Raw genomic sequence first — 22,774 nt, 5'->3', positions numbered from 1 at the left:
TCTTGGACCTTTTATTCCATGATGGTAACAAATCCTGTTGTTTATTGATCTCTGATACCCTTTCAGCCCTATATCATGTATCAACTCCTAACTGATAATTCCCTGATCTCAAACTTGAAGTCATCTGTTCAGCTTTGTTGTTGAAGTGTTTAACCACAGGCTGTACCTGAGGGGTTGGCAAACATTTTCTACAAAGACTAGATAATAATGGTTTAGGACAGTGGCCACATGCCCACTCTTTCAGCCACGCAACTCTGCCATTGCAGCCATACACAGTGAGTAACATTATAGTAAATTGTCATGGCTGTGTTTCTATATTGTAGGCACTGAAATTTGAATTTCACTTATTTTTTTTTTATTATTAAAAATGTAAAAAGCATTCATAATTTTCAGGTTGTCGAAAACTAGGCAGTGGACTGACTAAATTTGGCCTGTGAACTAGCATGTGCCAACTTTTGTTTATAGCATTACTGTTGCTCTCTGGGTGTCTTACTTATTTTCCTACTAAATGACATATTTTTGAGGGTAATTGTTTTCTTATATTTGTCTTTTAAATAGCTACACAAGTAAGATAATGTTTAGCCTAAACATGAGCAATTAAACTTACTAATTGAATTAATTAATTTTCTACACAAGCCTTCCCATAATGTAATTTAAGGAAGAAATGAATCCAAACATTCCATACCAGGAAGTACATTTTCTAATTTTTAATTTATTTACTTAAGCGACAGAGAGAAAGAGGCAGACAAAAGAGAGTGAATATGGGTGTGCCACGGCCTCCTGCTATTGCAAATGAACTCCAGACTCATGTACCACTTGTGCATTTGACTTTAAGTACTGGGGAATTGAACTTGGGCCATCATGCTTTGCAAGCAAATGCCTTTAACCACTGAACCATCACTCCAGCCCCAAGAAATATTTTTAAATTAAATTTTTAAAAGGTCATAATTCCCAAAAGTTTCTCAGTGTGGTCGTGTCACTATTGTTGTTATTTTCTCAGCGTTAGGGGAATTGAAATGCTGTTCTTGGTGATTTGCTGGTAATTTCAGCTTTTTCTTCATTCAGTGACAATTTGTAGACTTAGTAACAAGATGCATATATTTTTGAAAGCCAAAGTTAACAAATTCTCAAGTATCATGAGTGCATCAGCTCTCTCTCCTATTAGCATTGCATGCTGCTTCAGTGTTTTCTGTGATCAGACTCATGCCTGTTGAGAGGGAAGACTATTTGAACAAGTCTAATTAGTAGGACAACCTTCACTTTAAATGTGGAGCTAAGTTCATTGCATTTGCATTGGATACAGTTGTGTGAGATACTGAGACTAGAGAATGGAGATGTTACATTTCTATCCCTTTTAAGTGTATATCATGAAAAAGAGTGATACTTTCCTACTAAAATGCTGTTTGCAGCCACTCTCGATGCGTATTTAGATGAAAGACTGTCTCATCAAGCATGATTTTTTTTTTTTGTATTCTTAAGTATAGGAGCATATACTCACTGAATTCTTACAATAAAATGTAGGAGCATATCTAAACTGTGACAAGTTTGGGGGATTCCCTAATTTTATCTTCTTCATGTCAGTCAATACTAGTTTACATTTTGCTGACTTTGTTTTTGTTAACAATTAGGCAGTTGATATAAGACATTCCACATAGTACCTAAGTTAATATTAAAGTATCTTTAGAGATGTCTCCTTTTTTTCAATAACAGCAAGATGAATATATTTCTACAAAACAAAACTCTAAGGCATGGTTTTGAAATATAACCTTAAAAACACTTATTTTTTTTCCTGTGCAGTATGTGTCAGATTTGGTTGATAAATGTAGGAAGTCCTAAAAATCTCAATGTTATGAAAAGCTCAGTATCAAAGTGGGCGCCAGTGATGGAATTTCAACTAAGCTTTCTCATCTATGTAGTAAAAATGGGATGAGAATTTTAAGAAACTGTCAGCTCTCCCATCTGGAAGTAGAGTCTAATTATTTAAAGATTGAGAGTAGAGCAATGTATTTTAGACTAAAAGAAAAATAATGCATGAATCCAAAAAATAATTTCAAGATTATTCAGATACACCTGCAATAATTAGTCATTTGGACAAATTACTTACTATTGATTTTGTTTTTATTTTTTTGTATAAAGGTCTCCTGATTTTCATGAAGAAGTCAAGATTAAGCTCCCTGCCACTTTAACTGACCATCATCACTTGCTTTTTACTTTTTATCATGTTAGTTGTCAACAGAAACAAAATACTCCTCTTGAGACCCCAGTTGGATATACAGTAAGTTTTGTTTTTTTGTCAAATGTTTATGTAGGTCTTAAATATTTATTTTAAGATATCTTAAATTTGTTAAAAATATGACACTTAGAAGACAGTTGGTATTTCATGTTGAGTATTGCCTACTTAACTCCACATATTTAAAAAATTGCACTGACAAGAAAAAATCACCCTAACAAGAAAATGCTCATGCATGTGTTGAATTGCTTCCATATAAACACATGGGTGTTGGTCCTTGATATTTATTTTTCATCCAGTAGTTAAGTGTGAACATGGTAGATAAATGAGAGACTGATTTGAATATAAAACAAGGTTCTGAAAAAAATTAAAACCTTTGGGTATTTTCCAAAAATTATTACGATTTAAAACATTAAACTCAGATGAAGGCCATCATAATGTGTTGTCAAACAATTTTGCTACAAAAATTGTGCTACCACTCAAAAGATAACATTGAGCATTTACAGTATTGTTTTGTCTTTGACATTAATGACATGAATTTTGATAACTATAAGAAAATAGTTATGTTTATACTTTTTAAAAATTTTTCAGTGTTCAGAATTAAAGCATTCACCATTTACTTTGAAACTATTATTTTTTCAAATATTTTATTTATTTATTTGAGAGAGAGAGAAAGGCAGATAGAGAGAAAATGGGTGCACCAAGACCTCTAGCCATAGCAAATGAATTCCAGACACATGTACCACCTTATGTATCTGACTTATATGGGTACTCAGGAGTTGAACCTGGGTCCTTAGGCTTTCCAAGCAAGCACCTTAACCACTAAGCCATTTCTCTAGCCCTGAATTTTTTTTTATTTTTATTTTTTACTTTCCAAGTGAGGTCTCACTCTAGCCCAAATTCATTCTGCAGTCTCAAGTTGGCCTTGACCTTACAGTGATCTTCCTATCTCTGCATCCAGAGTACTAGCATTAAAGGTGTGTGTCACCATGTCCAGCTCCCTTTTTTTGGGGGGGGGTGGGGAGTAAGTTTTAAGGTAGGTTCTAGCTGTATTCCAGGCTGACCTGGAATTCACTATGTAGTCTCAGGCTGGCCTTGAAACTCACCTTTATCCTCCTGCCTCTGCTTCCTGAATGCTGGGATTAAAGGTGTGAGCTACCATACCCTGCTGAAACTATTGTCTTTAAGTTAATTCATTTTGTGGCTTTAAGGACTGATGTTCCTTAGATTAGGTCCCCCATATTAAATATGATGAATGTTTTGGGGGGTCTTCTTTAGTTAAATATCATCAAGAAAATATCTTAGGAATAATGAAGCTCATCATTATTAATTATTTAATTAAATCCCCTGGTGTTTACTGATATGAGACAAATCCAGGTTGTATCCAGATTCTTAGAGTAGACTTTCTAAGTAAATATTTCTGTAACAAACAATTAAATTGAAACAGTTTCCTTTTCATTTACAAGTGGATACCAATGCTCCAGAATGGACGGCTGAAGACAGGACAGTTTTGCTTACCGGTCTCACTGGAAAAACCTCCACAGGCTTATTCTGTACTCTCCCCTGAGGTTAGTGCTTCTCAGCATTGGTCATTCAGACTGATTGATTTTCCTTCTTTTTTTTTTTTTTTGGTGCATCTGTATGTGTGTATGTGTGCCCACGCATGCGTGCACACACAGTATATGTGGTATGGTATGTGTGATGTGTGGTATATGCACAGTGTGTGCATGTAGAGGCCAGAGGAGACTGTTTGGTGTCTTCTTATAGCTCACTCATGTCTTTCTTTGAGACTGGGTCTCTCCTCAATCCAGAGCTGCTCCCATAATTCCTTGGTCTCCACCACTCCACAGACTGGGATAACAGAAAGGTGTGCCATGTCCAGCTTTTCAGGTAATGTCCTCGGGAGTCCAACTTGATGGTCTCTAGCCCAAGCGCTCTTATTTTTAAATGGTATGAAGTTTTAACCATAGAGCCATCTCCCTAGCCTAAAAAATTTTCATTAGAAAGGTGTCTACCAAACAAAGCCTTGCTATTTCTCTTATCTGTGTGTAGATGATGAAGTAATGTTACTTTACCTGATAATGAAAATTTCTCTATAAAAACTAGGACTTACTAGCTATATTAGCATGTGGTGGCACAACCTATAAAATCCCAGTACTTAGGAGGCTGAGGCAAAAGGATTGCACAAGTTTGAGACTAGTATGGGCTATATAGTGGCTTCAAGACTTATCTTAAATACCCTATCTTGACAAAACAAGCAAAATAACTTTCAAGAAGTGCTTAAAAGCTTTTGCAGGATGAGGTTTATGACAGGGTCTCATTTTGTAACCCAGGCTGGCCTCCAGTTGAATTTCTGATCCTTCTCCTTCAGCCTTTTCAGTGCTGGCACTATAGTCCTCTTCCCCCACACCTGGCTGCTTTTATTCTTTTTTTTTTTAAATAAGTATATTGGTTTTAAAACAAAAACAACATATAAAATGTAAACTCAAAAGATAAATTTGAAAAAAATGTATGTTGTTATGTGAGAGGCTCCTTTAAATAAATGAATATTTCTTAAGACTGCTCACATTTCAGTAAAAGCCTTGAGGAACTAAAACAGATTCTGTTTCTTAATATTTTTTGTTCTTGATCACGTAAGTAAAACTAATAGCTTTCAGTATGCACTACAAGAGATACTAGCAACCTTAGTGGTAAGGTGGCTTACGAGACTGGAAACAGGGCTAGAGGGATGGCTTAGCAGTTAAGGCATTTGCTTGCAAAGCCAAAGGACCCAGGTTTGATTCCCCAGGATCCATGTTAGCCAGATGCACAAGGTGACACAAGCGTCTGGAGTTTGTTTGCAGTGGCTGGAGGCCCTGGCGTGCCCATTGTCTCCTTCTCTCCCTCTTTCTCTACTCTCTTCTCTTTCTCTGTCAAATAAATAAAAATAAAATATTTTTTAAAAGACTGGAAAAAAAATTGTTTTAAAGTTGCCCTACTATATATTTTGTATATTATTTTTTAAATTCATAGAAATCTTTTATCTGTGTTTTTTTATAAAAACATTTTTCCCAAAGCATTATGAAATTTAATTAGAATATAATGACAGATCATAGTTCAGAATTAAAAAATACAAAATAAAGTAAAAAATTCATAAAAGTTATTTTTTTGCAAGGAGCTTGAAGGGGAATTTTTATAATATTTATTGTTTCAAGTACAAAGTATAATGGTTCAACTTTCCAGTGCTTGGCAGGGAAGGGACATAAAAAGATAAATATGAAAGTAGCCATAGCCAATATTTGAGATGCATCTGTGTATAATTGCATTAGCGTTAAGTGTATTTCCTTTCTCGTGTGTTGTGACTGCTACTGTAAAGGGGAAATTCTCTTGTCTTATTTTTCCAAGAAATATAAATAACAGATCTTTTTTTAAATCTCCAAGTAACTTCTATGAACCGACAGGAGATCTGAATTCTTCTCACAGTGTGTCAAACAGGAGAGGCCTCTTCATGTTCACTTTCAGAAATCTGGAATGCTGCTACTTTCTCTTTAGTAGTTCTTCATTCCTGGTTCTGAGCTGTGCTGATTTTGGGGCCAGCGTAGCAGAAACAATTTCTTTTTCAGTTTCTTTTCCAGTGGTGTTTTGTGGGTTTTTTTTTTTTTTAACTATCTTTCCAGGTCATAGAATATCTCGTTAATATTGATTTTTTTACTTTGCAGAAGATTTTGAAAGCAGTTATCCCACGGTCTTGCTACATTCTAACTCTGCTCTTTGCAAGCTACTCACTCATCTTCAAGATCACATTTATAGCCAAGCAACATCAGTGGAACATTTTCTGTCTGTTTAACCCATAAAATCTGTTCCCTTAAGTACTATAGGTCATTAAATATAGATGGAACAGTAAGAGAATATACCTCTGGCCAGTCTTCATATCCATCTCATTGCTTTAAAGTGCTGTGTCCCTGCTGTATCTATCATTCTCAGGACACATGGTGGGCAGTCTACGTTAGCTTGCTTTCTGTAGCATTCTTCTGTAAGTTAGCCATGTTCTTCAGCAAAATTGCCTAGACAAACCGAATTGTCAGAGCAGCGTATCTTTTGCCTGCCCCTAAACCACTGCTCATAAGCTTGTGCCCACACCATTGGTCTGTGGTCCCTCTGAAGACTGATTCTCTCCCCACACCCTCAGAGGTAGGAGTCATCCTCCTTCTCCTTGCTAACTCCCATAGGAAAAAGTGTTAATCAAGATAAACTGCCACTGTTCAAAAACCATACACCTCCTGAGGTGATGGTCCATGGTGGTGAACAGTGTCTCTTAGTGCCTCTTGCTGTAAGGTGGAAACATTGGTCTGAGCCCTGTCTTGTCAGTATTCTCCTGGTGGCATGTATTTTCAGAGTGCAACTCAAGCAATCTTTCAAATAAGTTTCCATTATTATTTTTAAAAATAACCCCCGAATCTATTACTCTGACCCATCCCACCATCTTGTCAGCACTCTGCCCTTGACACTCAGCACAGAACTGCTTCTGTTCCTCCAGCATAAGTACATTCCATCTCAGTCTCTTTGCTCTACCTGTGCTGGCAGGGCTATATCATGAGACCTGCTGTGTCTCCTACGTGCATTCACTCAGAAGCTGTCTGTCTCTAGAAAAGTCATCTATGACCATTTTGTCTTAGTAGGGTTCTCCACCACTTTAATCTTTTGTCTTATTCCTCATATCTTTAGCTCTCACTGTCCATTTAATGTCTCTTAGTTTTCTTTAGGGTGAAGGGTTGGGACTTTGTCTTGTTGTTGCTGTATTTACACATATTTACAATATTTGGCACACAATAAAAATTTATTAATTGAACAATAGGAAAGAAGCATGATTTTCTACCCACCCAAGTGTTCCATTGAGTTTTCCAGGAAAGCATCTTAGAAGTGATGGCTTTGCTTCACAACAAGTTGTCATTTGCCATGGTTACTCTTTTGTTGTTCTTGTTGTTTTCAATAGAGTTAGTCAAAGGAAATATCTTAGAAAGTATGCTTTTATGGAAAATTAGATCTGTTTTTATTTAACTGATTTACAAATGCAAGGTCAGTTTTCTGATGGGAGGTCAACGTTTTTTTCTAGTTACTCTGCTAAATATGATCATATTTAAGAATATGGAGACTATGGATATGACTAGCAGATACTGTGTGGAAGAATGACCCATGCAATTGAAAGTAACAGTTTTGTAATGATGTGTCTGTGTGAAGATGCCATGATGAAACCTATTACCTTGTATGTAACCTTAAAATTAATAAAAAGTTAATAGGTTTGGAAAAAATCATATATATTCTTTCAGTGCTTAAAACAAGTGAGAGAACTAAAAATCCAACATTTATGGTCATTGCTTAATACAATTTTTTATTTTATTTTATTTTTATTTATTTGAGAGAGGTAGAGTGAGAGAAAAAGAGAGAGAGAGAGAATGGGAGTGCCAGGGCTTTTAGACATTACAAACTCCAGATATGTGTGCCACCTTGTGCATCTGGCTTACGTGGGTACTGGGGAATCGAACTGAGGTCCTTTGGCTTTGTAGGCAAGTGCCTTAACTGCTAAGCCATCTCTCCAGCTCTGCTTAATACAATTTTATACTTTCTATCCTGGCTAGGATGGAACTTCCCTGGTTTCTTTTTAAAGAATCAAACTTTTTTTTTCTTTTGAGGCAAGTACCTTGCTGTGCAGTCCAGGATGGCCACATTCTTGTGATCATCCTGCCCCAGCCACATAAGTCTAGCAAGTACAGATCTGTACCACCACAACCTGGCTCAAGAGTTTGGACCTTTTGATTTTTTTTTTTTTAAATGATGTGTTTCCAAAGAAACAAATCTCTGAGAATGTCTTTGAGGGATTTTCTAGATTTGGCTAACTGAGGTAGGGGTCCTACACTAATTCTAGGAGGCACTGTTACATGGGCTAGGGACCCTGACAGAAAAAAAGAAGAAAGTGAGCCAAACAGCAGCATCCATCTCTCTGCTTCCTGACTGAGTATACACTATGAGCAGCTACTCCATGCTCCTGCTCTCACTCACTCCCCGCCACAGGGGACTGACCATGAATATTAAGCCAGAACAAAATTTCCCTTCCTTAAGTTTCCTCTGGTTAACTAATGCACTTGGCGTCCAAGCCAGTCTGGGGAGCCTTTTGGTGGAAGCTCATATCCAAACCACAGCAGTGTACTATATAGCTTGCACAGTAATCAGGGTGCTTTTGACCCTACTGTGAGTTGATGACATCTATTCTGCATTTCTCCTTACTCATTTTCTTATGAATTTATTTTCATAGTACATTAAAATAACTAGGGATATCTTTATCAAGTTTTTCTACAGATGTCTCATATATAAGTATCAATAATTGGGCTCATTTTGTTAACTAACTGTTAGAAACTTATAATGAGGGGAAGATCCAGGCCCCTAATGCTCCTTAGCAGAGTAGCACTATTCCTGAGCATATATCTTGAGGTTAGTGTCTTCAGCTTTCCAGGATCAAGATTTGTTAAATTAGAAAAGAAAGAAAGAAAGTAAGAAAGGGGAGCTAGAGAGATGGCTTAGTGGTTAAAGTGCTTGCCTGCAAAGCCAAAGGATCCTGGTTCGATTCCCCAGGACCCACGTAAGCCAGATGCACAAGGGGGCACACGCATCTGGAGTTCATGTACAGTGACTGGAGGCCCTGGCGCACCCTTTCTCTCTCTCTTTCTCAAATAAATAAATAAAAATAAAAACCAAAGATTTGTTGGAATCCAGGAAGCAAATTCATGCTTGATAAATTCATAGGAGAATGAAGCATAGACCTGCATGGCCATCTGACATCAGATTTTTTTCCTTATAGAATTGTGAAATTCTACATGATATATCATAAGTACCTGGACCTTTAAAAAAATTTTGTTTTTGCCTAAAATATGTCATAGTGAAAAATTAACTTGTATCTTACTTCACAAATTATACTTGTAGATTTTTATCTTACAAATATATTTGCACAAATATGAAAAGATCAACATACTCCATGTTTATAAGTTTAACGGTAGTTGTACTATAGATAGCATGCCAAGAGCTGGAGCACTAACCATAGCCTGCATATTGATGTTCTCCTCCCCAGGGCACATCCATGTGCCTTCTAACTGTAGAAAATTAAAAGGGTTTAAAGTTTGTCATAATATACATATGACAAAGTTTGCAGTTTTTACAAAATGTTTGTTTATTTGCTGGTGTGTATGTGAGTGTGTGTGTGCATACATGCACATGCCATGGCACATATGTAGAGGTCAGAGGACCACCTCAAGGTGTCTGTAAACCACCTTCTTTGAGACAGGGTCTCTTGCCACTGCAAATGAATGAGCTTCTTTATTTCCTGGTTCTGCCTCCCATTGTTATGGCCACATTGGGGTCACAGATGCATGTACCACTTTTGTCAGGCTGTATATCAATGCTAGGGAATTAAACCTGGACCATCAAGTAGGCTTTGCATGCAAGTGCCTTTAACCACCAAGCCTCTCCCCCAGCCCAAAACTTACTATTTCAATACTTACTTTCTTTCTTCCCTCTCTCCCACTCTCTCTTGTGTTGAACAAGACCTTATGCATGCTAGGCAAGCACTTCTTTAATGCTCCTTCAGCCTGTTTAGCTCTTCTTAAGTGTATAAGTCTGTTGCATTAAGTACCTTCACTTTGCTATAAAAATTAGCATGTAAAACTACCCTTTAAATGAAATATGTGCATACCAAAAGATAAGTGTTTACTTCTTTTATTAAATTCAAAAATTTATTTTAATACATAATTCTCTGAGACTTGGGTCAAGGGATTGGTTGTTGGCTGATTTTTGCAGGGCTGAGGATCTAACTCAGGGCCTTGTATATGATGGACATTGAGCTATACTCTGTATCCTGGGACTTGGTTTTTGCTATTGAGTATTTTATTACTAGGGCTTAAAGTTTCTGATATGTGTACTTTTTGCCCCTTCTAAGTCCATTCCCATAAAGTAAAGCAGAGGCAGAGGTAGGAGGGTCTCCCTGAGTTCTAGGCCATCCTGAGATTACATAGTGAATTTCAGGTCAGCCTGAGCTAGAGCAAGACCCTACTTGGAAAAAGAAAAAAAATCAAAGTAGATTTTTCCATTTAATTTATGATCCAAGCAAATATTCCTTTGACATTTAATTATATGTAGAATTGAATACAGCTTAGTCCTCACCCTGCTTTGACCTATAAATCTCCGAATGATATGGGCTCTTTTGCTTCTCCAGCCTCCTCTGCCATTGTTACCACACCATCCTCTCATTGGTTTCAAACTTCTGAGCTCTTTCCTGCCTCTAACACTTTAAGTCTTGCTCTTTGTTCCTGGTGTTCACATTGTTTGTCGCTTTGGAGAGGTATTTACTCACTGCCTAAACTTTCAACCCTCCCTTTCACCACACTGCAGACATGCTCTCAGATTTTTTTTTAATCCAGCTTTATTTACCTAACACTTAACTACTGTCTGAAATTATCTTTATTCTGGTTTTCACTTTCTCAATGAGTTAGCCTTGTCAATGACTTTTTCAATATCATGCCAAGAACTCAGGCTACAGTGGCAAAAATGAACAAAGAAAAACACATCAAATTTTAAAACTTTTGTGTGAAATCTAGAGAGAGGGATTAGTGGTTAAGGCGCTTGCCAGCAAAGCCAAAGGACCCAGGTTCAATTTCCAAGGATCCACGTAGGCCAGATGCAGAGGGTAGCACATGTGTCTGGAGTTCGTTTGCAGCAGCTAAAGGCCCTGGCACACCCATTCTCTTTATCTATCTGTCATCTATCTGCCTCTTTCTCTCAAATAAATAAAATAAATAAATAAACGAAAACTTCAGTGTGTCAAAGGAAATAACCAAGAAATGACATGGCAAAGAAGAAATGAAACAATAATTTTCAAAAATACTTACATGCTCCTTAGAAAACAACTAAAAACTAGACAAAGGATCTAATTGGCATTTCTCCAAGTACAACTCAAAAAAGGCCAAGTGTATGAAAAGGCATGTAAGACCTCTGCTTGGTCTGGAAACGCCCATCAGCAGCCCTGCCTCTCACCTCCCACCATCAGAATCTCAGTCCTCCAAAACGCTGGGAGACTGCAGATGCCTCACAGCTGTGGGGGAAGGGCATCCTTGTATGGTCTTGGTGGGAATGTAGATTCATTCACAAGTTCCTGAAAAAATTAAAATCAGAAGAACCATTGTAGCCACCAATGTATCTTGTGTGTATGTAGTCTGAAGAGTGAATTTTCCACTGTGTAAAGATCCTGCACTCCTGTATTCATTACAGCATTTTTCCTTAATGACTAAGAAAGGAAAACAGCCTAACAGAGGCATCCATCTATCTATCTATCTATCTATCTATCTATCTATCTATCTATCTATCTATCTATCTAATTGTTTAGCCTTAAAAGGATTCTGCCATGTTCTACTACATGTGTGAACATGAAGGGCATAATGCTAAGGGGAATGGCCAGGCATGAAACAAGACACATCATATGCTTTCATGCTTTCACTCAACCTGAAGACTTCACTTCACAAAGGCGTGGTTGAGCTGTACTTATGATTCTTGGGAAAAGAGTATATTTAAGCTATACCTGCCAGAAAGACAGAAACCAGAAGGGTTAACTATTCCAGATGACAAATATGTTAGTTTACTTAACTAAGCTAACCATTTTATTCTCTCTGTGTGTGTTATAATATCATGTTACACCCTTTAAACATACATAATACAAATTACATTAAAAACATAGGGGTGGGGCTAGAGAGATTGCTTAGTGGTTAAGACACTTGCCAGAGAAGTCTGAGGACCTATGTTCGACTCTCCAGGTTTCACATAAGTGAGATACAAAAGGTAATGCAAGCACACAAGGTCACACATACACACAAGGTGATGCGTCTAGAGTTCAATTACAGTAGTTGGAGGTCCTGGCATGCCAGGTCTCTCTCTTTCTTTCCCTCTCCCTCGGTTGGGCTTGCCTCAAAAAAAAAAAAAAAAAAAAAAAAAAAAAAAGAAGAAGAAGAAAAAGCATAGGGCTGGAGAGGTGCCTGAGTAGCTGAGTTTGATCACCAGGTCCTGCATAACAAGACAGATGCCATGATGGACTACTGTAATGGCAGCTTGCTGAAGGTCAGGTAGAAGGTAGAGACAGGAGAATTCCCTGGCAGCTGGTTGCATACTTACCAAAGAACAACAGTAGTGTGAGGTACAGAGAGAGAGAAGCCTTCCCTCAAATTAGATGAAAAGGTGAGGACCAACCTGAAAACTGTCCTCTGACCTCTGCATGCACACCATGATATGTGTGTATCTACATGTACACACACACACAGAGACACACACAAATAGACTACTATGCATGAGGGCTAAGAGTCTCAATAGGTTGTGGATCTTTGTAGGACCTACCACCCACTTTCTTAGTATTTTTCCATTTGAAGTAGGAATGACTATGTCATCCTGTCTCCATCCAACCCTGCCACCCGCCCCCCTACTGCCCTCCCTCCCCTTCCCCCATGTACTCTGCAAGCCTGTGACTTCTGTGGTTTCATAGGTTCACAGCTAGCGGGATGAATTCTCACCTCTGTCTGGTTTAGATGAGACTTAGCTTTAGACTTTAGACTTGATGTTGCAGTGAGTTAAGATTTCTGTGGCTGTTAGGATAGAATGAATGTATTTTCTAGGTCAGAAGAATAAAAATTTGGGGAGGGCTAAGACAGAATGCTGAAGGCTGAAGTGTGGCATGTCCTCCCACACTCCTATGTTGAAGATCTCACTTCAGGTATGGTGGTTTTGCTGATGTATTTGAAGATATCAGAGATTTAGTTGTTAGATGAAGTCTTGAGGATGGGGTTATCTGATAGGATTAATGCCATTGTAAGAAGAGATAAAGAGCTTGATTAACCACCTTTCACCACCATTATGAGGACACAAAAGCCCACTATCTGCAACACAAGGAGAGATCCTTCACTGGTAAACTGACCATGCTGAGCTCTTAGGTTGATCTTGGATTTTCAGTCTTTGAAGCTATAGGAAAATAAATTTTTGTTGTTGAAACTATTCATCCCAAGGAGGTGAGAGTGTTGCCAAAGATTGTTCTCTCATGTCTGGAGCATGATGGGCTTTGGCTAGATGGACCCGGCTCTCTCATATCTGGAGTGTGACTGGTGTTCTTTAGATGGAGCTAGAGCATTTTCTTGGGGCTTTGTCTCCTTCTTGGCTCTTTGGGATTGTTGGTTTCTCAGCATTATCAGCATCCAGTCTTGGATATGTAAGGTAAAAATAAAACACACACTCTACAGCCTTTCAGTTCCTTGCATACTGAATTGTTGTGTTCATTTTATTAATTATGTCCAGAGATTCTAGCTGTACATAGCAGAAGGAATTCACTTACATGCTTGCTTTTAAAAGTGATGTCTTGGTACTGGTGAGATGGCTCAATGCTTAAGTTTACTTGCTGTGCAAACATGAGGACCTGAGTTCAGTCCCTAGTACCCACATAAAAAACTAGGAGTGGCTATGCATGCCTTTAACCACAGCATTGAGGCTTGCTTATCAGTCACTATGAGTTCCAGGTTCAGTGAGAGACCCTGATAAAAGAAAGCAAGATAGAAGGGCTGTAAAGGACATCTGGTGCATTCTTGCCTCCACATGTGTGCACATAGTTAAAAAATTTAACCATAAGAGGAGTGTGTAAAACTATGTTTATAGGTAAGGGTTTAGAATGCTATAAGGAGCTTTGTATCTGGAAAGATAGAAACTAGGGGACATTATTTTCTGCCTTTGGCTTCTTGGATCTTTTAATTACTTTGTAAAAGTTACTTGATTTTTTTATATTAAAAATAACTTTTTAAACTTTTAATGATTAAAATATATTTCCATAATATTTTTGTTACTGAGATGGAACAATGTTTTATGAATTCATAATCATCATATTTGGTATCTTACAGGTTCCTCTACCTGGCATGAAATGGGTGGATAACCACAAAGGTGTGTTTAATGTTGAAGTTGTTGCTGTGTCATCTATCCACACACAGGTGAGTTTTAGTACTTTCTGTGATCAGATTACACTTCAGTGTATTCAATGTGTTGTCTCATTTATGTTAGTTTTATTATCTACTGTCATACTTATAGAAATATACACTACATAAAAATAGATTTAATTTTTTTAAGAAAACACCATTAACTATCATTAAAGACTTTTCCTTTTTAGTTGTCATTGATTTATTTGCATAAGAAGTAACTCCACTGTTTTTCTAGTTTCTGGTTCATGGTAAGACAAGCTAAGAAGCTGGTATCCCTTTCACTTTACTACTCAGAGGCTCAGGAACTGTGACAGAAGAGTTTTAAGGGATTATTTGCTGCACATTCCTCACTCGGCTTCTGGATCATGCCATGTCTTCCTCCAAGATTTTTTTTTCTTTTGTATGCGTATGTGTGTTCATATGCGTGGACATACATATGTGCAGTATAGTAGAGCGTTCTTGAATAACTGATATTTGTGGTGGCTATTTTACCACAATAAATGAAAGTGGGTATGTTTAATTGGAAACAATGTTTATGTATACCTGAGTATATAATTTTTGTATTATCAATTAATATTAGACATTGGATTGGGAAGTGTACATGGTTAAATTATTTAGTGCTGTGTTTATTCTTTGTTTTAGGATCCATATCTTGACAAGTTCTTTGCTCTGGTCAATGCTCTGGATGAGCACATGTTCCCAGTCCGAATTGGGGACATGCGAATCATGGAAAATAACTTAGAAAGTGAGCTGAAGAGCAGCATTTCAGCCTTGAATTCATCTCAGTTGGAACCAGTAGTTCGGTTTCTTCACCTTCTGCTTGATAAACTGATACTTTTAGTTGTTAGACCACCAGTCATTGCTGGCCAAATAGGTAATTGACTTTGCTTGGGGTGAATGTTATAATTAGGCATTTCTAACTTAAAAAAAAAAAAAAAAAGCTTTCTATGTACTGTTTTTGATTTTTTTTTGAGGAGCAGGATGCTATTGACTTGTTTATAATACCAGAAAACAATGGCTTTATTTATAAAAATGTGCCTTGTAGGGCTGGAAAGATGGCTTAGCAGTGCTTGCTTACAAGGCCTAAAGACCCAGGTTCAATTCCCTGGTGCCAACATAAGCCAGATGCACATGGTGGCACATGCATCTGGAGTTCATTTGCAGTGGCTAAAAGCCCTGGTGCATCTGTGTTCATTCTCTCTCTTTTTCAAATAAATCATAAGTAAATTTAAAACAAATGTGCCTTGTAGACCCAAACTACTGAAATAAATTTTATTCACTTACCAAATATTCTTTCTTTTTTATTTTAATTTATTTGAGAGCGACAGACAGAGAAAAAGACAGACAGAGAGAGAGAGAAAGAGAATGGGTGCATCAGGGCCTCCAGCCACTGCAAACAAATTCCAGATACATGTGCCCCCCTTGTGCATCTGGCTTATGTGGGTACTGGGGAATTGAGCTTTGAACCCAGATCCTTAGGCTTCACAAGCAAGTGCTTAACCGCTAAGCCATCTCTCCAGCCCTCTCCAAATATTCTCTAAGGACTTACTATGTGTCATGCACTGAGAGGCACTGCCAGGGCTGGGTTCCTGACCTTAAGTTCTTAGACTAGTTAAGATACAGAATCTGGGCTGGAGAGATGGCTTAGCGGTTAAGCGCTTGCCTGTGAAGCCTAAGGACCCCGGTTCGAGGCTCGGTTCCCCAGGTCCTACGTTAGCCAGATGCACAAGGAGGCGCACACGTCTGGAGTTCATTTGCAGAGGCTGGAAGCCCTGGTGCACCCATTCTCTCTCCCTCTATCTGTCTTTCTCTCTGTGTCTGCCTCTCTCAAATAAATAAATAAATAAATAAAAATACTTTAAAAAAATCATTCCGATCTTTTTAAAAAAAAAAAGATACAGAATCTCTGCAGCCTACATTTTCATTCATCTGCTATCCTTTTCTAGCACTACTCTACTTTTCTTTGCTCAGAATCACTGCATTCTCTTTTTGCTTGGGTTTCTCTGATGGAGAGCTGTATTCTCTCTATGTTGCTAAGCTTCACTCACCTACTTTTGTCAACAACAGAGGAAATGACCTTGAAAAAAAATTGAGCTAATCTACTTAAAGCAATTTTTTTAAGTGCCCTAAAGTGATGGCTCGGTGGTTAAAGTGCTTGCCTGCAAAGCATAAAGACCCAAGTTCGGTTCATCATTTATTACCCATGTAAAGCCAGATGCACAAGGTGGCACATGCATTTGGAGTTTGTTTGCAGTGGTTAGAAGCCCTGGCATGCCCATATTTTCTCTCTCTCTCTATTTCTGTGTTTGAAAATAAATAAAAAGTTTATTTAAAAATTGGCCAGTGGTGGCACAGGGAATAAATATCCAACTTCCTGAGTTTTTTTTTTTTAAAAAGAAACTGTTTAAGTGGATGAAAATTCTTCAATTGAGTTTTTAAAGATGAATAGTACTGTGATACAAATGTTTTTAATTGTTGAGCCAGGCGTGGGGGCACACGCCTTTAATCCCAGCACTCGGGAGGCAGAGGTAGGAGGATCGCCATGAGTTCAAGGCCACCCTGTGACTACAGAGTTAATGCCAGGTCAGCCTGGAACAGAGTGAGACCCTACCTTGAAAAACAAAACAAACAAATATTGTTAATTGTAGAAGTAAAATAATAGTTAACCCTTGTATCATATTTATCATGGAATAATGCTATGTGCTTTATTTTTATAAGTGCATGAAATCCCACAGTAACTCTGAGTAGTCATTCCTATGTAGTATGTGATAATATACCAGCATTTCATATCTCTAGAGTACCTCTCAATAGGAGTATCTACCAGTGAAAATTTTAAGAACAGTTTCATTTGATTGAAGGAATAAATGTTAGAAGAGAAGGAAGGATTAAGAGGGGCATAAGAATAAATTTGAGCTGTTTACATACTAAGATAAACAACTTGGGAGATAGAAGAAAAATGCAAGCTATGGAATGAGAAAGATTTTGTTAATGAAATCAGTCTGCAAGACAAAAGTGAAGGTACGTAGAACTGGCCTGTCAAGGAAGTGCATTGCTACTTCCTTTAGAAACAATATAAAAGCTTTAGTTTCTGATAAATTTGCAGAAAGCTTGAGGTTTTTCATGCATTACACATGTCTTCAGTGAGATAGTGTATTAGTTCCTTCCTTATGCTGGTCAGAAGCATCTGAAAGAAGGAAAATGTTAGTTTCTAGGGGATACATTCCATCATGGCAGGGGGAGTTAAGGCAGGCCAACTTGTTATATTGTAGCCAGAGTCCTAAAACAAGGTCCAGCTTTAAAACCTTCAACCTGCCCCTAGTAACCCATTTCATCCATCAAGGTTCTAGAACCTTTCAAAATACCACTACTAGCTGGGTATCAAGTTTTCAACCACATGAGCCTATGGGGGGACATTTTACCCTCAAACTACAACTGACTGAAAGGGAGGTCTGCTAAGATGAGAATAAGTAGTCCAGGTTTGAGGGCTCTTATGAGTTGAGCAGCTGCTTTGAGAAGGCAAGGCAGGGAATTAACCAAGAACCCAGGATGGCTAAGCCCTGCTCTGCTTCTCGCTGGTCTCTCCCCTTTATAGTTCAGTAACATAGATTCATCTAAATGACCATCTGATTTGATTACTCCACTTGTGGGAAAAGTCATTTGGCCATATTATATGCTCATAATTTTTGTTGTTGTTAAATGCATCATAGAACTGAGACTTTGATCAAAATGACTATTTAGTTTGCCTGTTTTTTTCGATGTGCTGTCTGTCCAAAGCCTTTAGTTTTCACACAATTCTGTGGTGCATTTACTTGACTGCCCACTCAGTAGAGTGGGTAGTGCTTATCCTGATACTTCAGATGTGCTACAGTTTATGCTCTTGATTTTTGAAGTCATCTTTAAATGAGAAGTTGGGGGCTAGGGAAATGACTCAGCAGCTAAAGGCACTTGCTTTAAAATCTGTCAACCCAGGTTTGATTTCCCAGTACCCACTGAAAGCCAAATGCATAATGTGGTACTTGCATATGGAGTTCATCTGCAGTAGCTAGAGGCCCTGGTGTGCTCATTCATATTCTCTCTTTCTCTCCCCCATTCCCTTTCTTCATAAATTAAAAAAAAAAAATTAGAAAAATGCAACAAGTTGATTCAGGGTTATACACAGGATAGATTTCTTGGTCACTGTCCTGTGCTTTGCATTGTTTACCCATAGTCCCTGCTATTAACATGATGTTCTGGTTTTCACTAATCAAACTCATGGTTTTCATGTTATATTAGCAAATGAGTTATTTTTTTTCTTTTGTTTACAAAAGTACTTTTTGTTGAGCTAATACAAAACATTGATATCAGTACCAAATATTTTTTGTATTGTTGTATACTGTCACTATACTTAAAGTCTGTAAGATAATGACTTTGATCTTTGTGAAACTTAGAATCTTAAATAAGTTAAAGCATTTATTTTTCTTGAAAGTTAATCTAGGGCAAGCATCTTTCGAAGCTATGGCATCTATTATAAATCGACTTCATAAAAACTTAGAAGGAAATCATGACCAGCATGGCAGAAACAACCTTCTTGCATCATATATCTATTATGTGTTCCGCCTGCCAAATACTTACCCTAATTCACCATCACCAGGTATTCTCTTTATTATGAAATTGCCTTTTACAAGTTAAGTGTTCATAACAAGACTGAGTTCATCATATAGCCCATGGTGTGATACGTTCATTCAGGAATTTTTATTTAAAGTCTAGAAAGAAAATTAACTGATGCTGGAGGGATGGCTTAGTGGTTAAGGCGTTTGCCTGCAAAGCTAAAGGACCCAGGTTCAATTCCCCTGAACCCACATTAGCCAGATGTACAAGGAGGCGCACACGTCTGGAGTTCATTTGCAGTGGCTGGAGGCCCTGGCACACCCATTCTCTTTTTCTCTTCCTCTTTCTCTGTCAAATAAATAAATAAAAATAAGATTATTTTTTTAAAAAAAGAAAATTAACTGTACTATGGATTAAAGTCTTATGTTTCATTTTCTGACATCATCATACTTACAGACCAGCATGTAAGCAGGTTGAAAATATGCACAAGTAAAGTTTCACTTAACTAAAATTGGAGATCTTCGTTAAATTAGTTAATAGAAATGAATCTTGAAAGTCACTTTGTCTGTCTTGAAGCATTTTATCATTCCTGTTAAAATGAATAGAATCTTTTGTCATTCAAAATATTCTTGGACATTAGTGAAGATATATAGTAGATTCCTAATAACTTTAAAATCTATAATAATCTATAATAAAATCTGTAATATATTTTTTAAAAAGGTTGTCTAGAAAAGATCTGGTCTCTTCATGGTCAGTAAAATAACAACCTTTCAGAATAGTAAAGCCCAAGTTGTTACTTCTCTTTAGTATGGCATTGTGATAATGGTACTAGTGGTTGGTTGGGGAGGGGATTGTCTTATTTGAATAACCCTTTAGTTGTTCAGCTAGCTCATGATTATGCTGTGCATACTTGTCAAGCTGCCCAGTGTTGGTCTGTATGAGTCATTATTATCACTAGTAATAATGGTAAGTGCCCTTCTGCAGTTATTGGCAGTATTACTGCTGGTAATGGTGACAAATGAATATGACATTTGAGCTAAAGAGATGGCCCAGTGTATACGTGTGTGATTAAGTACCTGAGTTTGTATCTCCAGGCACCATGTAAAAGCTGGAAGTTGTGGTAGGCTTCTGTAATCCAGCATGCTGATGGCAATATAGGGGGCAGGGACTAGAATTTCTTGGAAGCTAACAGATAAGCACAGCAGTGAACAGCAGCAAGAATGAGAGACCTCCCACCATGAGTGAGATGGGAAGAGAGGGCCAGCCCTTGAAAATGGTCCTCTCACCTACACATGCATGTGGTTGCACATTCATACACACATGTCATACACACAAATACACATACACCAAAAAATAAGAAACTGAAAAAATAGAGGCATTCCTTAGGAACACAAGTCCTGATCCTAATCTGATTACATTTGAGCCTAGGATTTTTTTACTTTGTTGCGAAAAGAGTTGAAATTTACTCATTCTGGTTCATAACTTTCTTTCTTTCTTTTTTAATTTATCCTTATTGAGTTCATTTTTATCAATTCTTTGGTAAAAATAGAACAGGATGGGATGGAGACATGGTTCAGCAGTTAAGGTGCTTGCTTACAAAGTCTAATGACCCAGGTTCAATTCCCCAGTACCCACCTAAAGCCAGATGCACAATGGTGTATGCATTTGGAATTGTTTATTTTCCAGTGGCTAGAGGCCCTGGCATGCCCATTGCTCTTGCTCTTTCTCCCTCTTCTCTCTCTCTCCCTCTGCTTGCAAATAGAAACAACAAGCTGGGCGTGGTGGCACACGCCTTTAATCCCAGCACTCGGGAGGCAGAGGTAGGAGGATCGCTGAGAGTTTGAGGCCACCCTGAGACTACAGAGTGAATTCCAGGTCAGCCTGAGCTAGAGTGAGACCCTACCTCGAAAAACAAAACAAAAACAAATATAAATGACAATATGACCCAAAATTGGGGTTCATAAACTTGGTAGACCTCTCCTGAACTCCAAAATCCTGCATGACTATGAGGTCATGAAAGCAATGGCCACTTTGTATCTGAAAGACAGAATTCTTGAGCATTCCTCATCTTCTGGCTCTTTCTTTCCAATCCCTCTTGCCCAGTGTTCCTCTGAGCCATGAGAGGGGTGCTATAGGTGTCTCACTTAGTGCTGACCACTTAGCAGTCATCCATTCTCAGCATTTTAGTGAGTTTTTTTTTTTTTAATAAAAAAAAATTTTTTTATTAGTTTTCTATTCAGCAAATACAAGCAGTTTGGAACCACTATTAGGCTCATCTGTGACCTACCCCCTCCTCAATGGCCCCTCCTTGTTGATGTATATGGGTCGTGCATTGTGGAATTAGCCCACAGTGATTGGTACGATAAATGTCTCTGCATATTATGACCCAACATGTGGCTCTGACATACTTTCCACCCCCTCTTACGCAAAATTTCCCTGAGCTATGTTGGGTTCATTTTTGGTCTGCTTCAGTACTGAGGTGTTGGGGGCCTCTGAGGCTCTGGCTCTCTGATTTGGTAGGAGTGGATTTTTCTCTGTGTTGGTCTCCTTTCCCCTTTGTGCTGGTATCTGGTTCGTCAGGAAAACAGCACCTTTGCTTGTTTTGTCAATTTTCCTTAGTTTCAGTTGGGCCCCTTTTGAGGTATGATGGGGCAGCTCTCTCCTCAGGATCTGTATCTATCTGAAAAAGAGAAGCAGAATCTCCAGTGGAGAGTAACTTAGCAACAGGACAAATGAGATAACCCTTACTTTTTTAATAGAGAGTTTAATAGGTGTAGGCCCCCTTGTAGCCCATGATTGATGGTAACTTGATATTGGAGAGTGGACTTATGTTTGGATATGGTTCTGACTTGTTTCCCAGCTCCAGCTATGGGTCCTGTACCACTGAGGAGATCAGTTAGCCAAATCAAGAGCAGTTGGTTCCCCACCATGGCTGTGTGCCACTATTGCACTTGTGTGGGCATCACAACAGGTTATTTGTTGCTAAGTAGGTTAGACCATGAGTTGCTTGGACAGATATTGGTCATTTCCCCCAGTCGCCTATGTAGCACCTTCTGGCGCTAGACACGCTGACTATCTGGGGACTGACTCTCTCCTGGCCTCCAGCCATGCCGTTCCATTTTATGCGTCAGCTGCATATGGAGTCTTCAGCAATAGGGTCTTACCGCTGATCTTTGGTGGGTCATCAAGTACTCTGACAGAAATCTGTCATTCTTTTAGGAAACCTTGTAGGTTTCTCTGATCAAAAGCTCATTGTGGATGATAGCCCCATGCTGGTACTGGGAGTTACAGGTCAGTGCCCACTAAGAAAATGAGGGAAAAAGATAACTAATATACAAGAGTTAGAGAGGAGAGAGAGAGGGGAGGGGGAGAGGGAGGGAGGGAAGATATAGAAGATTTAGGTTAGACTTGATCCTACCCTCTCCAGTGTCTTGTGATTTAGGTGTTTCCTGTAAGGGCCTGATGAAGGTTCAGCCATTTGGTCTGCCTTTTAGGAAGTAGAATTTTATGGTACCATTGCCATTTGGGTCTAGATTAGTGTTTCCCACCCCTTTAATGCCCTCCCCTCATTCACCTTGAGTATGTGAGTGTTTGAGTGATAGTAGGATGTCTAGAATGCTCCTCCATTTACCCTTTCATTCAGTGTAGTATTAGGATTCTACATATTTTATAAATTGTCTTTTTTTAATGTGTTAGCCTGAAAGATTATATACACTAGTTGATAGTTTTGTATCATTTTCAAGTAGGACATTCAGAAAGATTTTGTAATTAGGAAAGAGGGAATTATGTTATGGATAGAATTGCTGGGTACTTTTGTTTTTACAAAACGTGATTGAAATGAAGAAACAGGCAGATAAATTATGGTCATAATTGCTTGATTTTTTTTTTTTGTATTTATAGAACATGATTAAAAGAAGATGTAAGGCTTGATTTTAGT

The 22,774-nt window shown here is 38.1% G+C and overlaps 1 protein-coding gene across 11 annotated transcripts in view; it reads left to right on the top strand.

Annotated features, from left to right (window-relative positions):
- Positions 1-22,774, top strand: part of Dock7 (dedicator of cytokinesis 7) — a 259,531-nt gene that overhangs the window by 139,074 nt on the left and 97,683 nt on the right. For all 11 annotated transcript variants that reach the window (XM_045148866.1, XM_045148865.1, XM_045148864.1 and 8 more), the window contains exons 17-21: positions 2,137-2,275; positions 3,697-3,798; positions 14,176-14,262; positions 14,893-15,124; positions 18,716-18,880. In XM_045148866.1, the coding sequence (XP_045004801.1) occupies positions 2,137-2,275; positions 3,697-3,798; positions 14,176-14,262; positions 14,893-15,124; positions 18,716-18,880 (725 nt within the window). The remainder of the gene's footprint in view (positions 1-2,136; positions 2,276-3,696; positions 3,799-14,175; positions 14,263-14,892; positions 15,125-18,715; positions 18,881-22,774) is intronic.

Source organism: Jaculus jaculus, chromosome 5, assembly GCF_020740685.1.
Source record: "Jaculus jaculus isolate mJacJac1 chromosome 5, mJacJac1.mat.Y.cur, whole genome shotgun sequence".
Classification (NCBI taxonomy): Eukaryota; Metazoa; Chordata; class Mammalia; order Rodentia; family Dipodidae; genus Jaculus; species Jaculus jaculus.
The sequence above is the reverse complement of the archived record's forward strand: the minus strand, read 5'-3'. Positions and strand labels throughout refer to the sequence as shown.